Source organism: Carettochelys insculpta, chromosome 10 (assembly GCF_033958435.1).
Source record: "Carettochelys insculpta isolate YL-2023 chromosome 10, ASM3395843v1, whole genome shotgun sequence".
In the NCBI taxonomy this organism is placed as follows: domain Eukaryota; kingdom Metazoa; phylum Chordata; order Testudines; family Carettochelyidae; genus Carettochelys; species Carettochelys insculpta.
Window position 1 is genome coordinate 11720078 of NC_134146.1, and position 20321 is coordinate 11740398.

At 46.5% G+C, this 20321-nt stretch overlaps 1 protein-coding gene across 1 annotated transcript; it reads left to right on the top strand.

The window, feature by feature from the left end:
• The first annotated feature begins 10457 nt into the window (after positions 1 to 10457).
• Positions 10458 to 12837, top strand: LOC142018585 (transcription factor HES-4-B-like). The gene is made up of 4 exons (XM_075004518.1): positions 10458 to 10570; positions 11084 to 11179; positions 11316 to 11394; positions 12097 to 12837. The coding sequence occupies exons 1-4, from the start codon at positions 10508 to 10510 to the stop codon at positions 12540 to 12542; spliced, it is 684 nt and encodes a 227-aa protein (XP_074860619.1). The 5' UTR covers positions 10458 to 10507; the 3' UTR covers positions 12543 to 12837.
• Positions 12838 to 20321: the final 7484 nt, after the last annotated feature.

Genomic DNA, 20321 nt, shown 5'->3' on the forward strand with positions numbered 1-20321 from the left:
TAACCAAACAGGAATAAGGGGATTTCAAAGTGTGCAGGGTCCTTTCAAAAAGGACCCCATGTAGATGAGCCGCGCGTGAGCGAAAGCGGCGCTTTTGAAGTGCCGTGGCCGCCATTATGCTAATGAGGCACTGCATGTTCATGGCAGCGCCTAATTAGCATCTTTGGATTAAGTTCATTATAAGGCCCCTTTCAAAGTTTTGGGGCTGGTATAGACATAGCCTGAGATTGGCACAAGTGTAACTACAGAAACCGAAAGACAAAGGGAGTGCATGGAGAAACTAACCAGAGTCTAACGCTAAGGCCTGCTCTGCACTATACAGTGAATTGATGCTGAAGTGATAAGCCACAGGTCGTTGATTTATCGTGCCTGCTGTAGGCGCAATATATCAATCTCTGGGTTTGCTCCCATGGGCTCCAGTGATCCACCAGAATGAGAAGCGTAGCCAGCACCAATTGGAAAGCAATGCCCCTTGACCTCGCCACATGCATGACACTGTGGTAAGCACATCAACTTCAGCAATGCTATTTGTGTAGCTGAAATAGGTTGAGGGTGCTGGTAAGTGTAAACAATAACAGCTGAATAAGTTTGAGAATTTCATTCATGCTCAGAAATAAGAGGGAATGAGATCAATTACTTTTGAAATAGACGTAGACTGGTTTGTTATAATAATAACTTAAGCATAATCCCTTAAATTCTCCTGTTAATTATCCCCACTTTACAGATAGGAATAGAGAGATTGAGAAATTAATGGCAATGTTTCCAAACTTGTTTAAAGCTAGTCTCTTAAATCCATACTGAGGTACCAAAATAAGCAGCCTGATTTTTCAGACTTCTAGTACCTCTGGAAGTGAGGCCTCTTTGCTTAGCTACTTAGCTCTGGAATCGAAAAATTGAAAATGTTGTCTTATGTTATTTGTCCAAGGCCATATATTGAAAGTCTTGTGTCAGAGCCAGAATTAGAGCTCACAACTTCTTGGCTGTAACTGCAGTGCTCAGGACACTGGATTATAACCCTCTCTGATTGTCTGATGCTAAGAAATTCCTTTCCTATCAGTTTAGAAATGCTATAATGACATCTTTGGGTCTCCTACTGCTTTACACAACTGTTCCCCACAGCAGGCTGCTTCCAAGAGTCACCAGCAGATCTTCGGGGAAAATACCAGTCTGCACTCAGTCCCTGCCTTCAGACTTCCACGAAAATTATTTTGCAATATTTAGGTATCAACAAGTGCTCTTTGTCAGGTGCCAGGAATGTGTCACAAACTGCAGAACTGATCCATCTGGAACACCTTGGGGATCTGCAAACAGATTCTGGAGAAAACAAGAGAAGTGTTTAAATGGATGGTGTCATGAATCAGACATGTACAGTATGTGCAGTTACGCCGATGAGCCAAGTACCCTGTCTGTACGAAACATCAGATGCAAAATATTGTCTGTGTTGGTGCAGAAATACAGCACTCTGTGACTACACATTCCCACCCAGCAGTCTTACACCATGTGTTCCTTAAAATAAGTACTGCCAGTGGGGTTCATGAAGCTCCAGAGATTTTAGTGAAGGGCTTTGAATGAGGAGAGCTTGCATCCATACCAAACCAGCCACCCATCATATCAACTTGGGTAAGTTCTCTGACTCAGCTAAGCTTACCTAAACAGGAGGTATGACACTCAGACACAACTATTCTGGAGAAATAAAAGTTCTCCATCACCAATAGCTTCATATCAAACACCACTCTATGGAAAGCAAGGCCTCAGCTGTGACCTCTCTTGAATGAGATATTGTGCTAACAGGAAACGAAGACTATTGCTTATGTATAACCACCAGGCTTCACTGCCTGGACACTGACATCATGGATTAGGACCCATCCAGTGACCTATGCAACAAGAATGTTTGGATTTTTCTCATGGCTCAGACTCTTCCAGTCTACTCTGCAATCTGACAGCTGTGTGACCCAGGCAGGCTGCTGGACACAGTGATTGCAAGGTGTTTGATGTACGCTTATAGCCTCTCACAAATCGTTGCATCCTGAAATGAAAATGCTCTCTTCCCGAGACCTGTGCTGGCTGAGGCTCGCCAAGAGGCAGGAGGGAAGGGGGCAGTTGCTGTGGGTCCACCGTTTCTGCAGTGGTGGAAGCCACAGCTCTGGGCCACTATGAAGTGCCATAGCAGCAGTGCTCTGCTCATCCATACAGCTGTGAGGGGAGTGCCCAGCTCCACAATCCTAGACGTGCTAAGGGTGGACCACCCTAGGTCCTGCCCCTTCTGTTATTGGCCCCACCCCTTCCAGGGCATGGAGCTGGGCCCTCCTCCCGCCTTGCCCTGTGGCCCAGGATGGCTGGAGGCCTTGCTGGTGTTTCTTCAGATCTAACTGCAACTTCAACCCACTCTGTGAAATGATATCCAGAAGACATCTTCTGTCTCCACACTGAGCTCTCAATAGCTAGTGATGCTTGAGAACATGGAACCGCAGAGAGTCGTGTATGTCATCTGAAATGAAACCTGAGGAGGAGGAGAAAGGACGAAGCCATGATTCTCTCATTTGGCTACTTATACCTTAACATCTCATGTCATGCAACGGAGCTGGAACTGGAATTCATTTCTCAGATAGGGCTTGATCCATAGCCCATTGGGGTCAGTGGGAGTCTTCCCACTGATTGCAGTGAGCTTTTCATCAGGCCCTTGTTTTACCCCAGGAAAGTAGAAAGGCTTAAAAACCTTCCCCTTGTGCCATTATTGGCTTGCTGTCCATTTCTCTGCTGCTTATTAGATTGTTCATGGCTATTAGGTTTGTTTGAATAAGCTCTTTTGTTCTATAGCATTTCCCACGTCTCTGCATTCGCTAGGCAGTCGTGTGTCCTAAGTCAAAGAGGGACTGTGGCCATGAATTCTTAAAGAAACTTTATTCAGAGCAAGACATCTGCCTTGGAGGTAATCTGCCAACATCTGCCAGGCTTTTTTTTCCATTTTCAAGACCCTTTCTTGCTGTCTTCAAAAGAGAGGGAACAGATGTTAAAAGTTGTTTTCTTGCTAGAGTGTGTGAAATGTAGACAAATACTTAAAAAAAAGCACTCAAAGCAGACCTGCCCCTGGCTTTGTAGGAAAGCACGGTTGAAAGGCAGGCTTTGTCTAAGCTGAAGAATCTACCTTTCCAGCTAGATCTGGCAGCGGGCTATGCACGTCAAAAAAGCAAATTGCAAAATGTTTCCTTTAACACTGCAGCATTTACTGTTTATTTTCCAGACAATCACAAGCACAGATGTTCCTGAGTGAAGAGTTACTCCTCAGCCACCATAGCTCTTTGATTTTTCACATAAAGGCTTGAACCCTGGATAAGAAATGTTAAGGAACTGTTTAGAGATAACGCTGCCCATACCAACATTTGAATGCTGTCTTTCAAATGGATTTTGAAATACTCTTACCAAAAACTTGAGATATTTGCAAAAGCTGTGGTATGTTAGGTAAAAATATGAGATCTCACTCTTCCAAGCCCACTGCGCCAAACAAGGGGCCAAACTAACCCCAGTAGAGGACACCTACATCAAAGGAGTTACAACAGGAAGAGATATGACCCCAAATGATCAGATAACCTTCCGTGTGACGTTTTCCACAGGCCTCCTTCACCATATTTGCAATATGTGTGGGCTAATCCATTTCCATGTTCAAAACCCACCCTCTGGCTCTAAAGGCTGCTTGGTAAAACTCACGTGGATTTCAGCTAGGGCTGCCAGCTCTCTTACTTTCATCAGGAGTCTGCCAGAATTATGCCCCATCTCCAAGAAGCTACCTCAGCCAAACCGGGAGATTTGAGCGCTAACAGTCTGGTGAGGCGGCGGAGCGAAAATGGGCTCCCCGACTTGCTTTCACCCTGTGCCACTCCCAGAACCAGTCAATGCCCTTCCTGCAGCCCCTGTGTGGGGGCAGGGGGTCTCTGCATGCTGCCTCTGCCCAGAGCAGTGACTCAGCAGCAGGGACGGTGCCTGTGGACAGAGACTCCCTGGCTGCACCACCTAGGAGAAGCCACTGCCAGAGGGATGCACATTCAGGAACTGTACCCCATAGGGTAAGTGCCTGCTGACCCCCCTGCCCGAGCCTAGATCTCACACCCCACACCAAACTCCCTTCCAGAGCCCAACCCCTCTCCCTCCCATACCCAAACTCCCTCCCAGCTCCTTTACTTCACACTCCTCCTACACCCCAACCCCTGCCCCAGCCACGATCCCAAACCTCACGTCAAGCTCCCTCCCAGAGGCTACACCTCACAGTCCCTCCCATCCCCAAACTCCCAGTCCCAGCCTCGTGAAAGTGATCAACAGAGACAAGCGAGATGGAGGAAGTGGGGGCAGGGCCTCAGAGAAAGGCCAGACAGGGGATGGAGCAAATGTGATGGGTTTGCGCAATTAAACACTTGGGGCTCCGCTACACTAGCCCCTCCTTCGAAGGGGGCATGTAAACAAGCCCGATGGGTGAATAACAATAAGGTGCAGCCCTGCGTATGCAGCACCTCATTAGCAGAATTCTCCCCACACGAACTTCGAAGTTGCCAACTTCGAAGCACCGGCAAGCAGTGTAGCCACAGGCATTTGGAAGCACCCACGCAACTTCAAACTTTCCTTACTCCCAAAGCGTCTTGGGAGTGAGGGAACTTTGAGGTAGCGCATGTACTTCTAAGCACCCGCAGCTACGCTGCTTGCCAGCGCTTTGAAGTTAGCAACTTCGAAGTTCGTGTGGGAAGAATTCTGCTCATAAGGTGCTGCATATGCGGTGCCGCACTTTACAATAACAATAAACCGATCGGGCTCGTTTACATGCCCCCTTCGAAGGAGAGGCTCGTGTAGACGAGCCATTGGCAACCATAGTTTCAAGAGGAGTAGAGTCAGAGCAGTGTTGAGTGTTGGTGAAAAATCCCACATTAGTCTCCAAACCAAAGTGGGGTACGAGTTCTTGATTAAACATGTTTTATTTTTGGCTTGTACCGCTGACTACACGTATTGCCTGTCACAGTATAAATGCCTTTTTACAAGCATCTCTTTCCTGTTTCTGAGGCATTGATGTATCAGGTTTGCCTTCCTAGCTGGTTCCACTCTTAGACCAATTGAAATGCAGCTAGTGATGATAGCAGTAGACAGAAGCAGGTAGGCAAGTAACTATATTCATGTTCTCCTGTCAGGTTGTGGCTGAACTTGTAAAAATTATAGCGTAGCAGGGCCTCCGTCCCCATGCCTTTTCTGAATCCCTACTCCTCTGGTCAGGCCTCAGTGGCCTCGGCAGTCATTGCAGCCTCGGCAGTATCCTCTCAGTCGGCCATCAGCAGCCCAGTCAGAAGGGGCAGGCCTCAGCAGCCTACTTGACCTTGGCAAGTGAGTGGTGCCCCTTCCTTGGAGTCACAGGGGTGGGGAGAGGGGAGCTTGGGCCCCCCCTCTCCACCTGGCTCCATCCTAGGGCCCTGTTAGTGGTGGGCGTGTCTCCCCAACCACCAGCTCAGTGGGGTTCCCCTCCACAACACACTGAGCTCTCGGGATACCTCCCAGCTCCCTGCCCTGGGCTACTTCTTACCCCATTCCAGAGGAGACACACTGCCCCAGCTCTGGTGACAGGGCTGCTACCTGGGTGGCAGATGCTGCTCCCAAGTTCTAGCAGGAGTGTCTTCTCCCCTGGTGGCCAGCCCCAACTGACTGGCCTCCCTGGCCTTTATACGCAAGTTGCAATTGGAGCATGCCCAGCAGAGCTGTAGGGGACGGGCCTTTTCCACCCAGCAAGCCTGGCCCCCACCCGCCTGCCTAGTGCGGGGTTGGTACACCCCATCACATATGGCTGTGCTTAGAAGTTAAGAGCTGACATTTTGCAGGGGCAGTCTTAGTGTCAATACGATGTCCATATTCAAGGAACTTTACTGGGATGTTTGACATGTCCCTCTGTCGTCCCACATTTCATTAATCAAAATAGTTAGGGGGTTTTGTAACTATCAAAAGTTTGTTCCAGACATGTTGCTACAATGAACAGCAAACATTTCTTTCATCCATGTCACTCCCATCACGTAAAGTGTGTGTGCTTCAAAACAGCCATCATTCAAGGTCAGCATTTGGCATCTGTCAGGCAACGCCATTACATGAGGAGGCTGTTGAGTCCATAACACACCTGGTCAACACAACTCCCTCCTCCAACCTCTTGGAAGTAGGAAGGAAAACACCAAGAGCAGGTGGGGCACAGGAGGCTGTGGGAAAGTTGTGAGGGGCACGAAACATGTTGCGAGTTAGACAGTGGCGGAAGGGGCAGGTTTGCAGAAATTTTGATGGTACCCAGAAAGCCCAGAGCCTACACCCCCTCCCCCACCCAAGGCTCCTCCCCACCACCTGCCTAAGGCATTGGCAGAGACTTTAGGGGCTCAAGAGGGGGCAGCGGGGAGAAGAGGTGTGGGAGGGAGTTTGGAGACAGAAGAATGCGGGCTCAGTGGGGGGGTGTGGCACTTACCTGGCACCTCCACCTGGCAGTGACTCCTGGGGGGAGGGGCACAGGTGTCTATGTGGTTCTGCCGGCAGGCACCACCCATGCAGATTACCAGACAGGGGCTCTTAGGGCTGGGGCAGCACACAAAGATAATCCCCTGTCCAGCTGCAGGGAAGTGCTGGCAGCCACAAGAAGTGAGTGGCTGGAAGCTGCTCTAGCTCCTCTCCATTGCTGGGGGTGGGGTGGGGCTGTGTTAAATTGCCCAGGGATGACAGGCTGGGGGTGGGGGGGAGCACATGGGGCAGCGAGTGTGGCTGGGGGTTTAACCTGGCCCCATATTTTGAGGAAGTGGGGCCTCTGGGCCACGAATATTCCTGCCACCCAGCACCAGAGGCCCACAGAACTCATGGCGGTGAGGGGTGGTAGCGGGAGCTGAATGCAATGGCAGCTTTCCATGGGAGGGGCGAGGGAGGGGGAGTCACCTTCAGGCAGCCAGCAGGGAGGCCTGAATTTCTGTGGGTACATTTGAGATCCAGCTTTGAGCCTGAAATGATCCCACGTTTCCCTCTCACGGCTCCACTATCAAAAGGCAGGTGAAGAAACAAGGAGACTGACCATTGACGGGCCAGTCTCTGTGTTTTTTGGCATCTGACCCCAGAGGCTAGCGTGCCAGGGACTGACATTGCTGGGCATAATCACGCATGCCGTGGGGGTGGGGGCAGGAAGGGAAAGGGCAGAGTTCAGCCCCTCCCTCATCTCCTTTGTTACCGCCCGGGAGTGCACTGCAGGGACAGTGTCAGCTTTCGATTTTGAAATAAGTGCACACCCTTAACCGGTTCCTTGGGAGGGTGGGTGCAGAGCATGTAACTAAAGGCCACAGAAACCAGTAGATTCAGCGTGACAGCTTTGAAAGCACAGGTGCAATCACAGCGTTCGTGTGTGGGGGAGGGGCACTGGAGAGCACCTGGGGACAGGTATGTGCTGCAACTTTTCACTCTCCCGGTAACGTCCCACATGAGGCAGCTTCAGGACCACCGCACTCACTCCTGCCCCTGCTCACTCAGCCTGTATTCCCCCAGGAAAGCCTACAGGAGGGGGCTCTGGGGAAGAAATCTTGAGGAAAATCTTACTCCATTTGCCCCCTTGTTCTGTCAGAGGGCCCCTCCTACTTGTACCAGAGCCCCGAGCTTCTGCACTGGCTACGGCAGGCAAGTGAGAGGGGAAGGCTGAGGGAAATGACGCTGCACTGTCAGCAGCTGGGAGAGCGTTTATGATTACCCAGGCACTCAAGTCACAAAGGCGGAAACAGAGCAGGGCAGAAGACACCCCTGAGTTGCAGTGGAACACGGATGGAGCAAGGAATGAGTTGGATGGTCATACAGAGGAAAGTCTTGAAGGGACCACATGGCCAAAAGTCAACAGAGCTCATTTAAATCACCGAAGAAGAGGAGATGGGGAGATGACAAGAAGAGAGCCCATGGATTGCAGAGAACCCCACCAGCAAAGGCAGGTAGTGTGAGTACAGGGGAGATGCAGCCCTCACTCATCTCCCCACCTGATGCAACTAGTTATAGCTTTAACACAAATTACAGGAGAGCCCAGTCCCTTCTGCTCTCTCTGCTGGAATCAGGGTGGACAGGAAGCGGCTGGGGGGCAGCATTACGTCCCACTCACTGCAGGGGTGTGAGAGGGTTGGAACAGGAGCTGAGCAGCAGACATACTTCAACTTCATTCACACAAGTGCCCCACCACCACACTCTGAGCAACTCTGCAGTGCCTCCTTCTCCTGCAGCTTGGGAGGGCAAGCCCCAGCCCTTCCCCGGCAGGTGGGTGCTGTAGGCGCTTTTGGGAAGGCAATGCCTTCCCTTCCCTGCATTACCTGCCTCCCACGGATGTAGGCCTGATTTCCTTCTCTCTCCAGACACCGGCTCAGCTTTTTCTAGGACAAATGCATCCTGCTGCAGGAGGCTACCTGGGCTTCCAGGGCTCCATCACATTAGAAAACTGTAAGTGAGGGTCAAGAATGACTCTTATGGCTAGTCTCCAGGCACCAATTGAGTGGTGCTAGCTCTTAAAGGGTTTGTTGAAAGTCTCAGGACAGTAGGTTGCTCCTCTTACAGCCCCAGTTCTGGAGTGAGGTGGTTGGGTGATTCTCAGTTTTTTTTTGTTTGTTTTGTTATACATTTCTAGTTCTCCTGATTATGGAAAAAAGCTTGAATATGTGAGCTCTGAAAGCCTCAAACCAGGGCCCCAAGCTCATTGTTTGTGAAACCTTGCACGTGATTTTGAATACTTGGAGATGGCAGTACGGAAGCCCTGGGAGAAGTCTCTGACCAGGGAGAAGGGTAACACCCTGTTATTTTCCATTAACAGGGATTACGTATATAATCCCCCTTTTGCTGCCGTGCTTGCGGAGGTACGTGTTCAGCCTCATTTTGTAGTTAAACAATGCATCCCAGCGTCCATATCGAGAAACTCCCTCTCTCAGATACCAGAGAAAATGCAAAATAAGGTCCCGCTCCCCACCCAGAGTGATGTCACCATAGTCCTTTATTAAGCAGGGTGTTTGTTCATTTAATTGAGAAGTCATCTGTCCGCCTCACTGTGCTGTGATTATAAATTCAATACTTGTGTAGATGCAGGTCCGAAACATGTATATCCAGAAAGAGCAGAGCTGTAGAGTGTTTAGATACACTATATAGTGTGTGTGTATATACACATACAGAAACATACTCCCACAGATTATTTAATAAGAGAGAGAAGATGGGTGTATTTTGTTCTCACAAGTTTGTGACCCCTTTGGGGGCACATGGTGCTGAGTGACATCATTTGCAGTTGTGTCGTTGAGGGGTATGGGAAGCGCTGACGTGGAAGGGGGGAGAGGGTTGTTTCTTCTGAAGCTACCTAAGGCTTTCCTGTGTGCTGAAGTAAAGTGATGCATTCAACACCTATTTAAAGGAGATAGTTGGACTCGACAGGATACAAGCAAATCCTGCTTATTACCAAAACAATCAGAAACAAAGAAAACTCCCTGAGATTTTCCTGACAAAAAGTATAAAAAGGTAAAATAAAGACACACAGGGAAGCTGCTTTTGCATGAGCATTTTAGAAGATGGGGGAAAAATCACATTTTCAATCGCATAGTCAGAAGGGACACCCTTGTGAAAAGTCCTCTGGAATTTAATAGGCATTAAACCCAAATAATTCCATAGAAAAGCAACAAAGGTCTATAGATAGTTGACATACTGAATTCTGTGGGATGATTTAAAATTAGAAAGGTTATTTTCTGTTGTGTAAACTTTTTACTGTTCTTTTGTACAGACAGATTATACTTCTATTGATTCCTATTGCTTTCACTCATGTTAAAGAATGCAGGACTATCCCATAAGGGATTTTCATATAGGTATGAAATACATAGTTTCCATATGAGTCTATTGTCAACAGACTTTAAGGCAGCAATACCTTGTTATAACCTTTGTAAGAGACATAAAACAAAACACTGGATCACATTCTTTTTTCTAACTGTTTCAAAGCTCCATCTGGACTTAAATTAGGAAGGGGTTTATATCATGCAAGTAAAAAATGCAGTCAGTTTATCATCATAGTAAAATTAATGACCAAAAAGCCTAGAAACTTAGAAGAAATTCTCCCAGGTGTAACTCAGCCAGTTACAGCCTGTTGTTGGTCCCTGGGAATCTCTGTAAATTGAGCAAGGAACCATGTGATCTGCTCAGTGTTCCCATTTTGTGTCCTTTCTTCTTAACAAAAGCTTTCTGCAAAGCAAAGCTTTGCAGGCAGGACATCTGTTGCTGTTTGGAGGGGGGAGCAAGCTGGCCATTGAAAAGAAGCAGTGACCTGTCAACCTTGATTGATGGCCAACAAGCCTCTGGTCTCGACCCTTCATGTGGGAAAAGAGGTCCAGCCAAGGAATGCCCTTATTCACATGCTAATGATGGGCTATAAATATAGGCAGTCTAAAGAGGAGAGGAAAGAGAAGGAAAGAACCAACCTGCTGCCCAAGTACTTTCTTTTCCCCTTGCTCTCCAGACGAGCTGGATTATAATGACTGCCACAGCAATGGCCAGCACTGTGCAGAAACTTTCCAACGCCAAAGAGGAAAGGAAGGTAGGTAATTTCATATACAGATTTACACCCTCTCTGAAATATGCAGGGCCTGAATACTCCCTGAAAGTGTACGAACTATTGCTTAGGCAACATGTATGGCACTCACCTGTGGAAATGAGAGAGAGAATTCCTTTTTTCACATGTGGGGCTTCACTTTCCTCTCACTTTACACTGGTTTTCCAGTGGTGGATCTCTGTAGACATCTAATGTGCACCAGTTTAAGGAAAGCAGACTCAAGTTCAATGCATGTAAGAAATAGCTAAACTGGAGTGTGATACTGAGATTACAGGAGCATACACTGTCTCTTACCACATACCAGGGATCCTCTGATCCCTGATGCAGAATGTGGCTCTTGTGGATTAAAAATGTGGGACCCAAGCTGTCCCCAACACTGCTGGAAGTTCTGCCAGTGAGTGCAGTGGGAGCAGATTCAAGTCCTAGCAGTTGTACATTGATAAAACCTGCCATTCTGACTCTCAAACCCTAGTGTCTATTTCACTATCTTCCTTTCAGTTAAGAAAGCCACTGATTGAGCGAAAGCGAAGGGAAAGGATTAACAACTGTTTGGACCAACTGAAGGAAGCAGTTGTCGATGCTTTTTGTTTAGATGTAAGTGTATTTTTCAAGTCAGCTCCTCCCCACCTGCCTTCATTTTCTTAAAAGAAGGAGAAAAAAAACAGAAAACACGAACCCAGCATCATACAAAACAATTCTTCTTTACTGACCTACTTACTTTTTTTAATAGCAATCTAAACTTGAAAAAGCTGATATTCTTGAAATGACAGTAAAACATCTCCAGAATATTCAAAACAACAAAACCATAGGTGAGTCTCTTGTTTTTGCATTTTTCTGTCATTCACTTCATCTTGCTGATGTGGCATTTGTTTCCTGCCATGAGCATGGGCTGCATGTTTAATCAAGTACTGCTTTTTTCAAAAATCTTTTTCAAATCTGATGACACTTCAATCTATTACAGTCATATCTTCTAGTCTCTATTCCTTGCCACTAGAAGGAACTCTAAACCTAATGCCTTTCAGTAAATCAGTTGAGTTGTTTTGATTTAGATTTATGCCACCTTTTATAACAGCATTGAAATCAGGATTGTGGTATCCTCTTTATGGAATAAAGTTGCTACAAATGTTGTATTATTTGATTTAAGTTTTTCAGCCATCCTGATTCTTATGGAAAAGCCCTAAAGACTTGATTAGGGATTCAGTCAGTAAGGGTTTATAGCAATTGAATCTAAAACATATAGAATTCAAAAGAGTTATATTCTTGCTGTAGAATTTTTAAGCCACCCTGTACAATCCAGTGTAGAATTCTAACCCTCCTATGGAATCACATAAGATAGTTTTGAGCTCTAGCTGTTAGATAGTGATCAATGTTATAAGTCTCATTTAAATTCTATAGGACTTTTTCAGAAAAGGCAAGTGTTACTGACTTGTTAAATGTTTGTTTAGTCAAACATAATGTACTACTAGCCCAGTGCTCGTAAATCATCTGAATTGTCTCCTGTTCTAATGCAGCAGATTCCAAAGTGGGTCTCGAAGCTCAGCAGAGATACAGCACTGGATATATTCAGTGTATGCATGAGGTTCACAACCTTCTATTGACCTGCGAATGGATGGACAAGACTCTTGGGGCACGGTTATTAAATCATCTCCTGAAATCCTTACCGAGATCCAGCGAGGAGACTGGCAAAGCAGCCTTAAGGTCATCGCTTCCTGTCCACCAATCCCATGCAGGGCAGAAATCCTCTATCTGCAATAAGGGGAACACCTTGGGGTCAAGTCCATCTCAGGACCAGTTCTATCCTGTGGAGCAAAAACAGGCTTTGAAAAATCCCCTTCTACCACAGCCACCATCTCGTTTTAGTCAGCCTGATGTCCCACCCCCCTGCCCAATCCTGCAGCCAAATTTTTCAAATAACCACCACGGTATGGGGTCATTAGATATGTGGAGACCATGGTAAAATGTACTTAAGTTTTCACTTCTAAGCTTAGACACTTCTATATGTATCTTATAGATATGCCTCTTTAAAACACTTGTGGAGCAAGTCTGTTCCAGTAGGTGGCTAAAGACCAGGGTACTTCAAGCCGAAGTAAACCTATACATAGCCTGCATTGTAGAAGGCTGCTATTTTTTGTATTTATTTAATACATATAAATTATTGTATATAACCCTCTCTTGGGCTTTTAGTTTACATTAATTATGTAACTTTCTTATGTTATTAAAACAATTAACATCTAATTAATAAAAACAGGACCGAGGAATAGCCACCTTCTGCATTTTGGTTTCTGCCTTCATTTTTTTTTTTCTAGCTCTCACTTAAGATCTTGAGAACATGTCTCTGAGGTAAAGAGGACAGGCTAAATCCAGTACTCTAGTACATGCAAGTAACAGAAAGTAGAGTTTATCTCTTGCCTTCTGGAAATACCACATTCATTCAAAACGGTTGGTTTGGAAAGTTTTAATATCAGTATAAATTTAAATCAGCATTCTCTGTATTTCATGTGAAAACCAGACTGTAACGTGCCCACTTGAAGAGATCTGATGCTTTATAAAGAGCAAAGTAGGTTGTGGCTTTGGTTTAATACAAAAATACGTTGTCTGGTGCATTATATCTACACGCTATTTTTAAAACATTATTATTTGAAAGTTCAACATTGAAGTTTCCCTACCTAATTTTCCCTTCTCTGCTGGGCATACACAATGACCTGTTTTTGTAAGGTTGTTTCTAGGTCCTTGCTGATTGAATGGGTTATTCATTTGTTAGTTTTTGTTGTGCTTTTTGTTTTAAAGAAAAAACAGCTAACTGCACCCACACGGAAATTCGAAGAATTAAATGGATCTTGTTAACGTACAAGACTATTAAAAGGTCAGCTGTTTGGTTCATCAACCTTGACAGCTTCTTTAGGTTATATTAATGAGAGATTTCCAGACTAGATAAAAAGACTAGAAGGTAAGATTGCCAGCAAACCCTACGAATATGTCTAGGAGAAATCTGCTAAACTTATAGACAACATTTGGTCACAGTTTTTTCAAGTCAAAGGCAGTTAAAACTTCTTTACAATTAAAAGAGCGAGGGATCTCTTAAACACTCTGCATACTAATTAATGACACCCTTCCCCAACAGAAGACTAATTATGCAAACTGATCTGTTTGATGATGTGTTGAAAGAGTGAAAGTCATCACCTTGGGTTTTAGCATCTCTGTGAAGCTCTCCCCTTTTATCCAGCCCTCTTGAAAAGACATTAGAAATGGTAGCACAGGGATGACAGGAGTGACAAGTGTCCTACATGAAAAGAGAGCCAATTATAGAATGTAGGCAAAATACTGGAACTGTGGTTTCAAAAGCAGCTCCATTAGATTTGTACAATTCAACGCTTCTATTAGCGGCCTCAGTTTCTTCACATATATGTTTGGCTTTGCTTCTCCATTCCGGATCAAGCCTTCCAAAGGAAAGGTAACCTTTCCAGTGGCTAGAAATATAAATAACATGGCCCAGTCCAGCTCCAACTGAGGTCAACAGGAAGATGTCTAATGGGAATTAGATCAGGTCCATTCATCAAGCAGAGACAATATCTATATAAAATTCACTTAGGTCAAGAAAATTGTATTATTATTATTATTATTATTATTATTATTATTATTTAATAATTTACTAAATAATATTAATAATAATAATAATAATAATAATAATAATAAACTCTTCAAGTTATTAGAAGTGAAAGAATATTAAGAACCTGTAACAATTAGTGTTTGCTTTTGTGCATCGTAGATTTCTACTAAGGCCGCAATTTTGCTGTTGAGTCCCAGGGACTCCATGTCATGTAGGAATGTATATGGGATGCCTACATGGGATCAGGGCCAAAGCTGTTCAGATTCCTTTTTAGTTTAGGTTCAGCCTTCCCTCAACAGACAACACAGCCAATGTGTACACACATCTTAAACTCATCACATTATGTCTCTGTTTTATGGGCTGGAAAGAAAGAAAGAGGAACTTGCTTCTATTTTTAAATACTTGGTAAGTGCTGAGGTCTGAGTACAGGGATGGGGGACACATGAGCACCAAGACACACAGAACTCCAAAATGTCAGAAGGGAAAGTGGATTTTTTTTTGAAATTTAATAATCAGTTCAGCTCTGTGCATATAAGCACAACACACTGTGCTTACATTTATGAGATCATCATTACAAACTGAATAATCGTCCTCTATTCTTGAACTTCAGCAACATGAGTCTGAAGCAGAAAAGTGAAAATGCAGAGAAATTGTTCCTTGGTATGTTTAACTCACATCTTTCCTATAGGAGCTTAGTTTAACCAGAACGATCCCTAATTATTGTGCTCCATGGTGGTTCAGTGCAAAGACTCCCAACCACAGAATCCAGTTTTATTTTCTGTAAAGTCTTCCATGCACAATGCGTTTCCAATCACTTACCTTACTATGCTTACGACAGTTACAGATTTAAATCACATGAGAGCAGATAGAGACAGAATTAAAGGGTAAAGATGGAGTGGGACAGAAAACGTGAACTCATACATGAGATACAGAGAGGGAAGCTGATCTAAACTGTTGGCACCACAGAGAGCGGTTGACAGCACCAGTAGTAAGTATTCATGGAGAGACTCAGAGGAAGCCGCTGCTGGAAGAGAAAGTAGAGGGAGCAGGGATAATTCAGAGTAGGGTAGAACCTGCCAGTGAAGATTTTTGAAGACCTACCTAGCCCCTTTCTTTAGTTCTATCCACATTAATAATACTTTGCACTTGTGTAATGTCATCTGTAGATTTCAAAGGCAAGCGAAGCTATCATCCTCATCTCATAGAAAGGGAAACGGGCCCAAAGAAAGGTAATCCAAGATTACCCTTTCCTCTTTCCTTCTTCACCTTCCCAACCCTGCTGCAGCTTCACTCTATGATACTAAAGAGCCATAGGTAAGAGTGGTTTCTCTTACTCCATAGTATAGTGGTGTCCTTTCCAGCAAGCTCACACAACATGTACGTCTCCACTGTAAAGTGGTGAATTTCTCTTGCCTTTTAACTCCTGTCATTTTTTATTATCCCCCCAAGGTCTTCTGGTAAAGTCAATGATAGAGTTGGGAGACAATGCCCCAGAACCAAGACAGCGACTGGCTCGGAATCTAAACAGCACAGGAACTTTCTCAGCTAAATAACTTTTGAAACCAGAGAGAGCATTTGATCACACCCCCAGACAAAGCACGGCTGCAGAGCACAAGTCTTTGAGCCCACACCCAGCAGACCAGAAAGGATGGAGGCTCCAGAGGAGCTGTGTCTGCCTCTCCAGTGTGAGAGTTCAGTGCCATGAGGGACCTAGCCCATAGGACAACTTGCGTGGAAAGTTCCCCGCCCTGTGGGAGGAGCAGGGCATTGCGTTGAATTTACAGCTCCTTTGACAGACATGCACTTTTGCGCAATATTTCGAAAGACTGGCTTTGGTAAACCGTTTCCCCTCCCCCAACCTCCCAGAGGTGCACCTCATTTGATTTACAGTAAATTCCCAGCCCACCTCCCATTGCCAATTTGACCAGGGGCTCATGTGGTGAAACTCTTGTCAGAGCACCAGGTTTTGTTGCACACAGGTGTTCTCTTCTTCCTTTCCTCCTTCCCCTTGTGCCTCCCCTCCCACCCTTGCTGCGGCTGCTTCAGTCTAGGATCTTAAAGGGGCATAGATAAGAGTGGTCCTCTTAACCCTTAGTACTGTGGTGCCCTTCCCAGCAAGTGCACACGTCAGGCTTGTCTCCACTGTGAAGTGGTGAATTTTTCTTGCCTTTTAACTATTCTCATCTTGGATCATAGTGATTAACAATGGTGTAAGGGCGTAAGCTCTCATGAGCTGCAACTCACGAGGAAGTGAGCTGTATCTTATGAAAGCGTATGTCCCAACACTCTAATCAATGTATCAGCCGGCAGGCTCCTTGTTTTTGCTGAAACAGAAAAACACTGCTAGCCCTCTGAGAGCCACGACTAATTACAAGATGTTGCTGAATTCAGTGAGCTAGCTGCACCAGCTTGTGAAGGTGACTAGAAAGCAGGAACACAACCTCCTGGGAATTAAACCCAACTCTCATGCTGGAATGGCAGGACGAGTCTCTCTCTCATTTGACTTTGGGCTGTTGTCTTGTTGGTGAGCTGTTCCAGCCTTGACAGCTGCAGAAAAGCTGTTAGAATTTTGGATCCTGCCTGCCTGGCACGTAAGCTAATTTCCCATAAGATAATAACTTATCAAAAACTAATGTCAGCCAGGAAAAGAAACAGCCACACAATCCTGCTATGGCCATGTGGTGTGGCCCCAGAGCTGAAAAACAACCCACATGCACAAACTCGCCCTATATAAAGAAAGTTGCTGGCAGAGGCTTGGAACATGGCTGCATGCTAGGCTGGGGCAAGCCCAGCTTGTGCAGCTAGATGCAGGGTACAAACATGGCCAAGACCCATGTGTCAGTGTATCTGATGACTGTATAATCTCTGCCATACAGTCATAGAATCACAGAACACTAGAACTGGAAGGGACCTCAACAGGTCATTGAGTCCTGTTCCCCACCCTCTCAGCAGGACCAAGCACCATCCAGACCAGCCCTGATAGGTGTCTGTCTATCCTGCTCTTAAAAATCTCCAGTGATGGAGATTCCACAGCCTTCCTAGGTAACTTATTCCCATGTTTAACTACCCTGACAGTCAGGAAGTTTTTCCTAATGTCTAATCTAAACCTCCCTTGCTGCAGTTTAAGCCCATTGCTCCATGTTCTATCCTCAAAGGCCAAGGAGAACAATTTTTATCCTTCCTCATTCTAGCCCCCTTTGAGGTACTTGAAAACTGCTATCACGTCCCCTCTAAGTCTTCTCTTTTCTAAACTAAACAAGCCCAGTTCTTTCAGTCTTCCCTCATAGCTCATGTTCTCTAGACCTTTAATCATTCTTGTTGCTCTTCTCTGGACCTTCTCCAATTTCTCACATCTTTCTTGAAATGTGGTGCCCAGAACTGGACACTACTCCAACTGAGGCCTAATGAGTGCTGAGTAGAGTGGAAGAATGACCTCTTGTGTTTTGCTCTCAACACTCCTGTTAATGCATCAGAATCATGTTTGATTTTTTGGCAACAGCCTCACACTGTTGACTCATATTTAGCTTGTGGTGCACTATAGCCCCTAAGTCCCTTTCCACAGTACTCCCTCCTAGACAGTCGCTTCCCATTCGATATGTATGAAGCTGATTGTTCCACCCAAAGTGAAGTACTTTGCATTTGTCCGTATGGAACTTCATCCTGTTTACATCAGACCATTTCTCCAGTTGTCCAGATCATTTTGAATTATGACCCTATCCTTCAAAGCAGTTGCGACCCTTCCCAGCTTGGTATCATCTACAAACTTAATAAGCGTGCTCTCTATGCCAGTATCTAAATCATTGATGAAGATATTGTATGGAACTGGTCCCAAAACAGATCCCTGTGGAACCCCACTTGTTATGCCTGCCAGCATGAAGTCATCACTGGTGGGCTCAGCTCACTAACAGAGGGCTCAGGGTCAGAGAGACATTGTATCCGCCGGCTTCCATTGGAAAGACAGACTCTGAGGAGCAAGCTTAAAGTAGGTCCACATAGACTGTTCACTTTAAAGACAGGGAGTTTTAACCCTGATCTCCTGGGGAGAAATTAACAGGTCTCAAACCTTCCATCCAGCACAGAGTCTGGACTTGCTCCCAGCTCCTGGCAGGCAGAAAGCAGGGAGGGCCTCACTGAGCCGGTTCCCCAGATTTCCTAGCATGAAGAACATTGCACCAGACATCAGATAGGCCCAATTACCCCACAGTACCAAAAGATATCCAGAAGCAAGTCGGAAATACAGTGGCATCCTTCCTGGTCTCCCTGGTAGTAGGATTGCTATTGTGACAGAGTAGGACCAACGGTTGGGCCCGCCATTGTGTAAGGTGCTGTACAAACAGCGAGGAAGGGACTGGTTCTACTCTGAAACGCTTACAATCTGCAAGGCTTTTTGGAAAGAGAATGAATGGACTGGCTGAAACCTGCTCTCTGTGCTGCTTTGCAGCCGAGAGAGGCTAGGGAAAGCTGTGACCTTTAATAACCCACAGGCTACAAAGCCTACTGATTTTTAGTCTTGGGAGGGCCAGGGGCTAAGCATCTGGAGCTCAGCATCTAGTCCTTCCAGAGCTGGCTTACACCCTGGGTTGCTGCTCTTTTCGGTAATGCTGCTATGCTGCTGTCGCTCTGTCTTGCTGCAGTCAATGCACTCCAGCTCCTCACGAATAAAGCCACCACTGAGCAAAGGGCTGCTTGTCTAGTGCTGATCTCCTTCAGGAGTTCTGCCCCCAGCACCAGGCAACACAGCTGCAGAAGTCAGCCAGCCAATGCTCTGCTCCTTTGCTGCAGGGACACGTCGAACCCTTCCTCTGGTTCTCAGTGAACGCTAGGCCCACAGCGCGCCAAACAAACCGATATCTTTACGTGGATCACCTCTGAAAAGTGTCTTCAAAAAAAAATTGTTCTCAGGCCAAAAACCGAACAGCGACATATACAACAAACCCCAAATGAAGGAATTCGCTCAGGTACCCTAGCACTGAAGAAGTAACACCATATCTAGGTTTAATAACAGAAAACGTACACCGGCAGTGTGTGCGCTCAGAAAAGTGCTAGATGTTCGCGGCACACCTGCGCGTTGCTCATGGAACACCAGTGTGCCGTGGCACAGGGTTTAAGAAACACTGCTTTAGGCAAGCTCACTCTTTGCTCCTGCTCAGAGGCACTGCAAAGTACATGACACGCATGCTCCTGCCAGCCATAATCCTGGAAACCTGCCCTGGCCGTGGGGGCAGAGGGGGGCAGCTTGTGCAGAGGGCACTCTGGGTCCGTCTTGCTCAGTCAGAAGCCCATGCCGTGGCAGCTGCGTGCAAGCCCTGCGTGGGGCCAGCAGACAGGCAGGGTGGGAGTCAGCGCTGCAGCAGCTCAGATGACACCCAGAGAGGTGAAGCACCACATGCGTTACAGCAAATCATGGGATGGCACTAAAGAAATACACACCTGCTCCCACGAGACCCCCTTTTCTAAATAGAGCAGCTCAGTCCCACTCCCCTGCTGCCCAGCGTGGGCATGAAGTACAGTCACCAGCAACCTGAAAGTATGCAGTGGTGCGGGGGGAGAGTTTTAAAGGGTTTTCAGTCGTAAACCTGGGCTCTGCAGAAGTGGAGATGAGCAGAGCCATTGCCACTAACCTACAGTGGGGGCAGCGTAACCCTGTCCACAACTGACCTTAGGACCAGGCAAGTCTCTCAGCCCAGGGTGGGCTTTGAAGGGAAAGCACAACAGCTGAATGGCCAGAAAAGCTCTGAAGCCCTTCGATGCACAGGCGAATGGCTTCAGGCAGCGCAGCTGGACAGGCAAAGCCCCACCATCAGCCGGCACAGAGAAGCACAGCTTTAGTGACTTCAGCAGAACTATGCCAGTTTCTACCAGCTGAGGACCCCCCCACAGCAGCCGCCCCACCTGTCCTACGGATGGGGGAGAGGATTACCTGGGGTGAGCGCGGCAGGCAGCAGCAACAGCAGCCGCAGGGAACTGCCTCCCCCACAGCACTCACCTCATGGTGCTTCGCTGTGTCCCCCTGGCCTCCAGCCACCCGTGGAGCAGTGGGGTCAGCGGGCTGGGAGGATTCAGCAGAGCACTGAGTGGTGAGGGGGGAGGGGAGGTGACCCCCTACAGCTGCTGCTACTGCATGCTGCT

Coding starts and splice junctions, on each gene's coding strand:
- LOC142018585 (XM_075004518.1), top strand. CDS start 10,508: ATGACTGCCACAGCAATGGCCAGCACTGTGCAGAAACTTTCCAACGCC. Junction 10,571..11,083: donor ACGCCAAAGAGGAAAGGAAG/GTAGGTAATTTC, acceptor TCTTCCTTTCAG/TTAAGAAAGCCACTGATTGA. Junction 11,395..12,096: donor TCAAAACAACAAAACCATAG/GTGAGTCTCTTG, acceptor GTTCTAATGCAG/CAGATTCCAAAGTGGGTCTC.